General features: G+C 42.3%; 2 protein-coding genes across 2 annotated transcripts; both read left to right on the top strand.

Moving 5' to 3' along the window:
• Positions 1-3,531: 3,531 nt before the first annotated feature.
• LOC149594066 (uncharacterized) lies at positions 3,532-5,367 on the top strand. Its single transcript, XM_089861608.1, has one exon. It carries the CDS (start codon positions 3,532-3,534, stop codon positions 5,365-5,367), a length of 1,836 nt encoding a protein of 611 aa, XP_089717734.1.
• A 5-nt stretch (positions 5,368-5,372) lies between these two features.
• Positions 5,373-8,774, top strand: LOC149594065 (uncharacterized). The gene has a single exon (XM_089861607.1). The coding sequence runs from the start codon at positions 5,373-5,375 to the stop codon at positions 8,772-8,774; it is 3,402 nt and encodes a 1,133-aa protein (XP_089717733.1).
• The last annotated feature ends 2,160 nt before the right edge of the window (positions 8,775-10,934 follow it).

The following is a 10,934-nucleotide window of genomic DNA, read 5'->3' as shown; positions in this document are numbered from 1 at the left end:
TGACTCGGGGGTTCTCTTCGTGAACGACCTTAAGATCCCAGATTCAGATATAGTTCAGCTAGTTTATTTTACTATACAACCTACCTTCTTCAATAAGTACGGAGTAGCCCCTTCACTCGTAGGTACTCCACCGACGGGGTGGACAGAATTTCAACCCTTTGTGCAAAACTTTCTAGCGCCAAAAAGCAAATCAACGTCTCCATTAGCACCGCCCCCCTCAACCAAGGCATCGCCCAGTTCTGTACCGCTGAAGAATCGGCTTCGACCCCGAACGTATATAAGAGCGAAGAAGAGATTAAGTTTTGACAATAAAACGAGCCCTTTAATTTCGAAGAAACAACCTTTTAAAGCCAAGAATACATTATGGGAGGTTTATCGAAGCTCCAAAAAGTAGAAACTTTAAAGAATACATATCTCAACAGCAAACACCGGTCAGGGTTCACTGGTTTAAACCCCTTGTACAAGGCTGTCAAATCTCAAGGTATTTCGAGAAACGAAGTGAAAACCTTTCTAGAAACCACTGACGTTTACACACTGCATAAAACAGCTATACATAAATTCAAAAGGCGTAAAATCCCCGTCTTTTACATCTCGGATAGAGTCGAAGTAGATCTGGCTGATCTGGGTTCAATCGCTAAATTTTAATGACGACTACAGATATCTTATGGTGGGCATCGACTGCTTCTCCCGAAAAGCTTTTGTAGTACCCATGAAAAGAAAACACGCGACCGAGGCTACGAAAGCTCTCGAGGTTATCATCGAACAAAGCAAACCTAAAGCCATCTGGTCTGATTTAAGTAAAGAATTTATTAATTCACAGAGGCAAAAACTTCTTAAGAGAAATAAAATCAAATACGGCTCTATGACGTCAGAAAAATTCCACTGTCCATTTGTAGAACGTTTAATTAAAACTTTGAAACATCGAATATTCAAAATGTTGACTCATTTCAATTCTCATAGATATATAGATCATTTGACAGACAGTTAAAGGCTACAATGCCTCTTATCATTCCGTAATAAAAATGACACCCGACAATGTTTCCCCCTCTAACGTTCTGGAAGTGTACAAAAACATTTACAAACCGGAAATGAGTACTAAGCCTACTAAAAAAGACGTCAAATTTCGTGTCGGAGATTACGTAAGAATAAGCAAACTTAAACCAGCCTTTTCTAAAGGTTATGAGCCAAATTTTTCAACGGAAGTATTTGTCATTTCCTCTATTTTGAACTTCAGAAAGCCCGTCTTATATCGTTTGAAAGATTTGGACAGCAAGGATATAACCGGGTTGTTTTACTCTGATCAGCTCATTCGAACAGTGGAACCCAAACTGTTTAAGATAGATACTATACTCAAGAAACGTAAACGTAAAGGGAAATTAGAATATTTTGTATCGTTTATCGGTCTACCTAAATCGCAGAACTCGTGGGTAACAGCCGAAAATGTCGAGAAAATCTGAATTCTATTTAACTCTACCTAGCGACGCTAGTATGGATGTCTACCCTAATAACACTATGGGTAGTTACATCACTAAACTACCCGATCCTATTAATTTACAAGGACAATGGGAAATTTCTTTAGTAGAAATAATATATACAAGCAGTTTCTACAATGTTATATACAAAACGAGTAAGAGGAAGGTGAGCAAGAGAAAAACACTTGAAGATTTAATCGAAGAAAGTAGCTCTAAAAAATTTAAAAACCCCAAGGAATGTGACGTAACCGACCTTGTTGAACGAAAAGATGGGAAACTGACCAGCTACGAAAGCTACCATCTACATAATATACCGGCCGGCCATTACAAATCACTTAACCACATTGTGGAAACTATCAATACTTCCAAAGTATGCGAAAAAACCGCTTCTTTATTTCATATTAACGAGACGACGGGGCATGTAAAACTAAAAACCGATGCCACTGTAGATACCAAAATTATCTTCAAGACACACGATTTTGGGGTACAGAAACCCTCTCAATATACAAGGGTTGAGCGATAGACCAGCCAGGTTAAACTACCACGTACCATCTCAATTATATATTTATTGCGATCTGGTCGAAGGACAAATTGTCGGTAACACCCACGCCCCCTCTTACGTATTATACCCATCGAAGACAAGAAACACGGGGATACCGTGTGTCTTACGTTTGTCTCACCCCATTACGTCCCTCTGTCAAAACATTATATTAGCGAGGTTGGCATCCATATAAAGGATTACATGGGTGAACCGGCTTTATTTCAGTTTGGACTGTTGCACTGTAAAGTTCATTTAAGATGCGCAAGTCCAACGCGTTATATAACAAAAGATGTGTTTACACGGATTATTATACCCAACAAGCGCCGTCAGGATCAGGTCTGACTTTTTACGTCGGGAAACAAGGACAACAAGGTCATGGCCAAAACGAGGAAGGCATTGGCTCGTTCTTGAAATCTTTCGGAAGATACGTATCACCTTTCTTAATTAAAGGGGCAAAGTTCATGGTAAACAGTTTCTGGGTACATCTTCAAATATCATAAGCGACGTTGCCTCTGGAAAGGATCTGAAAACTTCGGCTAAAAGAAGGTTCACCGAAACGTTTGATGATGTGCAACAACAATACGGTAGAGGGGTTGCCAAACAAAAGAAAAGACTAGCTAAAAAGAAAAAAACACCAAAGAGAAAGAAATCTATAAAACAAAACAACACAAACAAATTTAAATCAGATAAACGTAAACTTTCATTCAAAACGGTTCGTGATATTTTCTCTCCCTAAAAATGACTGAAGCTTGCAGCACGGGTTTCGATATTTTCGCTCCCCCTCCCCTTCAAACAGCCATCGAAAATTCCAAATGGGTTCCTTATCAACCTTTGACATCTTTGAAAGGCGACCAACCTATCGAATTTGAAGTAACGTCTAGCGGTAGCGAATACGTGGATACAGCCTTAACAATGCTGTACACCAGAACTAAAATTGTAAATGAAGATGGAACTGCTTTAACAGCTACTGTTGCAGCTAAAAAACTGTAGACGAATATTAGACTTTTAAAAGTATTATTTTGACCTAATGATAATGTTTTTTAGCTTCTAGAATTTTGTATAAAAACCAGTGTAAAGTTGTAAATTTCAGTAGATCCAGTCAGTTGCATTATAATACGGTTGTAGTCTCAGCTCTCGCGCTTTTAACCTTTATATAAATGTTAGTTAGTTTTCAATAATGTACGCGACTCTTAATGAGTTTAGTTGTTCCTAACATTAATAAATGCCATCGCGGCAATTAAATTTTAAACACAAGTTCTCGACTTAATTCTTCACCCCGACCTAACCATCGTATCCGGAAAGACGCTACACGTTTTTGGTGCCGAAACCCGGGAGGAGCAAAACCAAAGTTAACAAGCTCAAATAAGAAGGGTAACGTCATTTCAACAAGTACGACAGCAAGCTACAAAGAAGACGCTTACAGTCATCAAGCCAAAGTGAAGTTGATACGACAGTTGGGTAAATATGGAGAGAATTCAAAAGCAGAGAGAGGCTTTAAGAACGAGAACATGTGCGATCATGGACAGCATTGACGCGGAAGGACTGAGAACCCTTATGGACCAAGAGAAACTGTTAGGGCTACTTAAGCAGCTGGAAGAGAAAGAAACCAAACTACTGGCCAAAGACGAAAAGCTGGAGGAACTCATACCGATCGACCAAATCCAAGGAGAAACTGATGAAGTTGAGGAATTCCGAGAGAAGATCCTGGACAGAAAAGCCAAAATTGAGGAATGGCTACGTATTGCAAGAGAAAGACAGGATCAAAGCCAAAGTTTAATTGGCAGCCGAGCAGATGAAATCATGGTCAAGTTACCTCGTGTCACCATTCCAAAGTTTAATGGTGAGCCGACCCAATGGAGAAGTTTTTGGGATCAATTTCGAGTAGCGGTTCACGAAAACACGACCATCAGTAAAGTCAACAAATTCGTCTACTTAAAGTCCTACATGGAAGGAGCAGCTCTAAATACCTTATCCGGTTTCACGCTTACGGAGGAAAATTACGAGAAGGCCGTGGAAAAACTAAGAAAGAAATTTGGACGAAAGGGAGTTGCCATCAATAGCCATCTCAGCAAGATATCCAGCTTAAACCCAGTTAAAAGATCGTCGGACATCGCAGCATTAAGACATCTCTATGATACTTGCGATGTACAAGTTAAATGTCTGGAAGTATTAGGAGTCCCCAAGGAGAATTATGGCTACATGTTCTGTCACATGGTAATCAAGCTCTTACCACCGGACATAGCTTTGGAATATTCACGAAAGCTGGAAAGCCTCGACGAGTACGATGTTAACATCCTACTAGATCACTTGGAAAAGGAAGTCGAGTGCCGAGAAAGAGCAGTAATCCTGAACAGGCCAACCAGAGACGTACAGGAAGAGCAGACTCATAACCAAACCTCCAAGTCAAGAAGTTATTATAAATTGGAGACCAACAACTCAAGACCCAGTGGGTTTCCATACAAGAGCAGAGTTCCATCAACGGCAGTCCTGAACGTGGGAATAGCGAACCCTGAAGAATGCTGCTATTGCAACAGCGCCACCCACAAGCCAGAAGACTGCAAAGCAGTAACATTGCCAAGAAAAATGGAGCTGCTAGGTCGCCAAGAAAGATGTTTTTTATGTCTAAAGCCTAGACATACCGCTCGTCGCTGCAAATCAAAGAAGAAATGCAGTCAATGCCAGAGGCGACACCACGTATCAATTTGTCGGGAGATTCACGAAGAAACGACAAGGAAATCAGACGCCGAAGTACAGCCTGAAGGAAACACAACAACAGTATCCATGACGGCAGTCTGTCCAAAGAGGAGCTCTAACGAAGGACAAGTCCTGCTGCAAACCATAGTTGTGTATGCGGAAGAGAAAGGCAAAAGGCAACCTATCAGATGTTTGCTGGATAATGGAGCTCAGAAATCGTTCATAACTCGAGATGTAGTAGAGCAACTGAACTTGCCGATCGTAGGTCAAGGAACCATCGCCGTTGGGAGTTTTGAAAGCGAGAAATCCAGCACATCTGTCCGAAGAAAAGTCAAGGTCACGCTGAGCTCTGTAAACAATCCGGCATATCAAATTGAGTTGACAGTCCTCGAAAGCCCAAAGATAATAGGAACCGCAATCAGTATACCTGGAGAAGATATACGGAAGATGATGTCCCAAAGAGGAGTTCAACTAGCCGATGTAGGAGAAATTCAAGGCCAGCCGGTGAATAAGGAGATATCCATGCTGATTGCTGCGGATTATTATTGGACCATTGTCACAGGCCTCATCCATCGACTAAACGACTCATTCGTTGCATTGGAGAGCAAGTTAGGATGGGCCGTACAAGGACCAGCACCGATGTCTTCGCTCAAGCCGTAGTTGTAATGCATGCAGCTATTGAAGTTGAAGAAGTCAATAAGAACTTAAAGGCGTTCTGGGAGCTCGAAGCCTTGGGAATCCTAGAAGAAAAATCCATGTCAAGAAGCGACGAAGAGATCATAGCCAAGCACAATTCAACTATCCAATTCAGAGAAGGGCGCTATGAAGTCCAACTGCCATGGAACGAACGTCCGGATATGTTGAGGAGCAATTTCGCATTATCCAGCAGAAGGATGCAAGGATTGGTCAAGAAGTTTCAACGAAGTCCGGCTCTGTACCAGAGGTATCAAGATACGTTTGAAGAGTATTTACGACAAGGCATTATCGAAGAAGTATCTCCAGAGCTGATCCATTCGGACGGACCGAAGTACTACATTCCTCATTTTCCGGTGATTAGAGAAGATAAGAAGACGACGAAATTCAGAATCGTCTACGATGCTGCAGCTCATGAAAAGGGTCAGCCTTCACTCAACTCGCTACTAAGTCCGGGCCCCAACCTGAATCCAGACCTGCTTCTCATACTGATGAGATTCCGTATGGGACAGATCGCAATCATGGCCGACATAGAAAAAGCCTTCCTGATGATATCCTTAGCGTCAGAGGACCGAGAATTCTGTAGATTCCTATGGATAAAATCGATGCCGAATGGAGCCGAACCTGTCGAAAATGTCCACTTCAGGATGGCCAGAGTCTTATTCGGCGTCAGTTCAAGTCCGTTCTTGTTGGCAGCCACCTTGAAATACCACTTTGCCTTATATCAAGATCAGTACCCAGAAGCCTGCTCAGAACTAACTAAGAGTCTCTACGTCGATGATCTCGTATGCAGCGTAACAAGCATCGAGGAAGCAAAAACTCTCTATTCACAATCAACGGAACTACTCAACAAAGCCGGCATGAACCTACGCAAGTGGATATCCAATTCAAAAGAACTATCAGAGTGTTGGAATAATGAAGCGATCATTGAAGAGAAATCTCTGTCGTTAACGGCGGAAGCCTCACCATTATCACAGAGGGTCTTGGGAATCTCTTGGGACCCACATACCGATCAGCTGACTTTCAACGTGACGCCCTTGCTGGAGTTTTTGGAGACAAGAAAGAATACAAAAAGAAGTGTATTACAAGCGACCGCTAGGATATTCGATCCCATCGGTTTCTTATCACCGTTTCTGATACGAGCCAAGTGTCTTTTCCAGAAGCTATGGATTGAAGGCGTAGACTGGGACACAGAGTTACCATTGAGCCTTAGTCAAGAATGGAGGCAATGGTGTTCGGAGCTGTCGAACCTAAGAAATGTCGCAATTCCCCGTTGGTACTACGAAGCGTCAGGAGAAGAAATCACCTCGAAGGAGATACACGTCTTCTGCGATGCCAGTAAACATGCCTATGGAGCAGTCACTTACCTGAGATACCAGACGAAAAATGGAGAAGTTGGAGTCAGCCTAATAACCTCAAAGACTAGAGTCTCGCCAATTAAAGAAGTGAAGATACCACGTCTTGAACTGATGGCCGCAGTCATAGGATCCCGCCTGCTAAAGTATACCTTGGACGTATTTGAAGGAGAAATCACCACGTATTATTGCTGGTCTGACTCCACTATAGTCATACAATGGATTCAAACAATAGCGCGAGAATGGAAACCGTTCGTAGCCAACCGGGTGGCAGAGATCCACAAACTAACGGAGCCGTCATCGTGGGGTCACTGCGCAGGAAAAACCAACCCTGCTGACTATCCCTCACGTGGAACTACCATCGAAGATCTACTAGTCAATAAGGTTTGGTGGCAAGGTCCGCCTTGGTTGACACAAGATAAATCCTCATGGCCAAGAGGATGGATGAAAACAGCCGCTGACACTCAAGAAGCAGACGTTGAGAGACGGGCCACTTGTCAATTAGCAAGTCACGTCCAAGAGATGGAGCCAATCATTAAGCTTGAAGACTACAGTTCACTAAGAAGAGTTCTTCGAGTGACCGCTTGGGTTATTCGTTTCACGAATAATATCAGAAAACATGCCCCGTCTTTCGAAGGACCATTGAACGCCCAAGAGATGGACCACGCTCGAAAATTATGGATTCGCCAAGTCCAGAGTCAATCCTTTCCGGAAGAAATTGCACGATTAACCGAAAAGCTTCCATTATCAAGGACATCGAAGATTCTTCAATACAATCCTTTCCTGCAAGAAGGACTCCTCCGAGTAGGAGGTCGGCTTCAAAACTCAACGTTCGAGTTTCAAGTCAAACACCCTTATCTTTTACCATCGAAGCACAAGTTGGCGGAACTAATGACGATGGAAAGTCACTACACCACGATGCATGGAGGCCTAAACAACACGCTAACCCAACTCAGGGAGGAAGTTTGGGTATTGCAAGGACGTCAAATGGTGAAAAGAGTCATTGGCAAATGTATCGTTTGTCGGCGTTTCAAAGTCAAGAAAGGGGACCAAGTCACCGCACCCTTGCCACTGGACCGAATCAGAGAATCGCCTCCGTTCACCGTAACAGGGATTGACTTTGCCGGGCCTTTATACGCACGAGTAGGAAAGGGTACCACGAAGGTGTATATAGCACTTTTTACGTGTGGAGTTACAAGAGCCATCCACCTAGAGTTAGTCACCGACCTCAGCGCAGAAAAATTCATGCTGGCATTCCGAAGATTCGTGGCTCGAAGGGGAGTCTGCTGCACGATATATTCCGACAACGCGAAGACTTTCAAGCGAACGGATCAAGACCTCAAAAGATTATATCAAAATATAGAAGACAAGCCCTTCCAGGAGTACCTGGGAAATCAACAAATACGATGGAAATACATCGTAGAACGAGCCGCCTGGTGGGGCGGATTTTGGGAAAGACTAGTCCGTTCCGTAAAGATGTGCCTTAAGAAAACCTTGGGTAAAAATAGCCTATCCTATGAGGAACTCACGACGAGTTTGACGGAGATCGAGGCCGTGATTAATTCAAGGCCCTTGACGAACAACGAGACCGATCCAGAGGAGTTATCACCACTGACCCCATCCCACTTCCTAATTGGTCAACGAGCTACCGCAGTTCCAGATCAGATCTTTCAAGGCACTCCCTCTGATGCCAAAAAGGACCAGCTGACAAGAAGACTAAGACATCGACAAGTCGTCATCAATCAGTTTTGGAAGCGATGGCGGAACCACTACTTGCTAGAACTACGATCAGCTCACAGCAGTAGAGCAGTGCCCAACCCAACTACATTCAAAGTCAACGACATCGTACTCCTCGACGATTCAAAGCTACCACGACAAATCTGGCGGATGGGACGAATCACCCAGACGTATCCCGGCCGGGACGGAAAAATAAGAGCCTGCAGCCTAAGACTACCTGGAGGCGTAGAAGTCAGAAGAGCGGTTCAATCACTATACAACCTGGAAGTCGACAAGGGATGAACAGTTTTCCTGTTCATCGGGCGGAGGATGTTGCAGCTAAAAAACTGTAGACGAATATTAGACTTTTAAAAGTATTATTTTGACCTAATGATAATGTTTTTTAGCTTCTAGAATTTTGTATAAAAACCAGTGTAAAGTTGTAAATTTCAGTAGATCCAGTCAGTTGCATTATAATACGGTTGTAGTCTCAGCTCTCGCGCTTTTAACCTTTATATAAATGTTAGTTAGTTTTCAATAATGTGCGCGACTCTTAATGAGTTTAGTTGTTCCTAACATTAATAAATGCCATCGCGGCAATTAAATTTTAAACACAAGTTCTCGACTTAATTCTTCACCCCGACCTAACCATCGTATCCGGAAAGACGCTACAGCTACTGACGCAGTTGCACCCGTAAATAATTTTCAGCATAGCCAATTTGAGCGTGTCGATTTGGAGTTGGGCGATTGCGCAACAACACCAGCTGCTAGTAACTACGCGTACACTGCTTTGCTTTCGGCCCTGACGTCATACGGTCCGGCAGCTAAAGAATCCCATTTGGGTGCCTCCTTGTTTTACAAGGATACAGGCTGAAGCATGGATTCGCTTACAGAAAATATGGGTTTTGTTAAACGCCAGAAACTCGCAGCATTATCCGAGGAAATTGAAATGTATTCCAGCCTTTACGTAGATATGCTCAATATCCCCCGATACCTGATAAACGGCGTTTCTATGAAATTAAAATTAAATAGAAGCAAAGCTTGTTTTTGTCTTATGGGTAAACTTAACGCGTCAGGCAATGGTAATAAACCCGTAATCGTTGAAGCCGTATTATACGTCTTAAAGCTTCAATTAGCTCCTAAAATTCTATTTGCTCACGAACAAGCTTTAAGCAATAAAGCCGCCCAATATAATTACACTAGAACGGAAACTAAAATATTCACAATTGCGCCAAATATCTTAAACACATCAATCGGAAACATCTACCTAGGTACCCAGACTTCACGGGTTACAATCGCTATTGTAAAACACACCTCTTACAATGGAACGTTGACTTTGGACATTGGAATGTCAATCATCTAGCAGCATTCATCAATTCCGAACAATACCCTCCAAAGCCTTAAAACCCCACTACAGTAAAAAGCAATTTGTCCGAAGCTACTACACTTTATTTTCGGGGTCAAACAGTCACTACAACGACAAGGGGAACAATATCTCTATGGATGACTTTGCCTCGGGCTACGCCATATACTGTTTAGACCTGACACCTGACGGTAGCGCGAGTCATTCCGATCATTGGAGTCCTACGAAGCAGGGACAGTTAAGATTAGAATTGGGTTCTGAAAAACCCACGCTACACTAAGCTGCATCGTACTATCCGAATTCCAGGCTTTGTTACAAATAGATAAAAATAGAAACGTGTCAATCGTTTATTAAGAGATATAATGAATGCCGAACAGATAACACGATTTCTAAGATTCACGCCGCATTTCATGGGGGTTTATCCAAGTGATTTATTACCCAAAGAAATTGACAAGTTTCCTTCGTCAATTATAATAAATTTAGACAATCACTACAAAGACGGAACTCACTGGGTCAGCGTCTACTTTGATGGCAAGAGACGTGGTTATTATTTTGACTCATTGGCTTTAGGGAACTTTCTCCCCTCGATTAAAGAATTTGTTAAAAGAAATTCTAGAAAATGGTCGTTTAACAAAAGAAGACTATAAAACTTGTCAAGTTCGACATGCGGACTATATTGTATTGCTTATATAATACAGAGAACAAAAAGAAAGAGCCACAAATCATTCATGAAGCAGTTTGGACGAGATGGTTTGAAAAATGACATCATTGTTACAAACATGTTGAAACGCGCCCGTAAAGAATAATTTAATCCTTTTGTTAAAAAAGACTCTTTGCAATCTCTTTTGTATTTTTAAAAAATAAATGTGTCACCATTTTTAATACTGTTTTCTTTTATTTCATATATTAAGGAATGTGGGGGGGGGGTAGGAATGTGAGAGGGGATGTAAAAAAGGGGGGAATGTTTGGCAGAGGTATAAATCAGATACTTCCATAATCATTTTCATTCCTCATCATGAACTCAGAGCTGCAGAGATATCGTACTTTTAACTCCTGGCCTCAAGACGGAAACTATATAAAAACTTTAAGCAGAGCGGGAT

This window comes from Phalangium opilio, unplaced genomic scaffold (assembly GCF_054372755.1).
Source record: "Phalangium opilio isolate 3A_F unplaced genomic scaffold, DU_Popi_V2 ptg000391l_1, whole genome shotgun sequence".
NCBI lineage: Eukaryota > Metazoa > Arthropoda > Arachnida > Opiliones > Phalangiidae > Phalangium > Phalangium opilio.
Note: the sequence above shows the minus strand (reverse complement) of the source record. Positions and strands in the feature narration are given on the sequence as shown.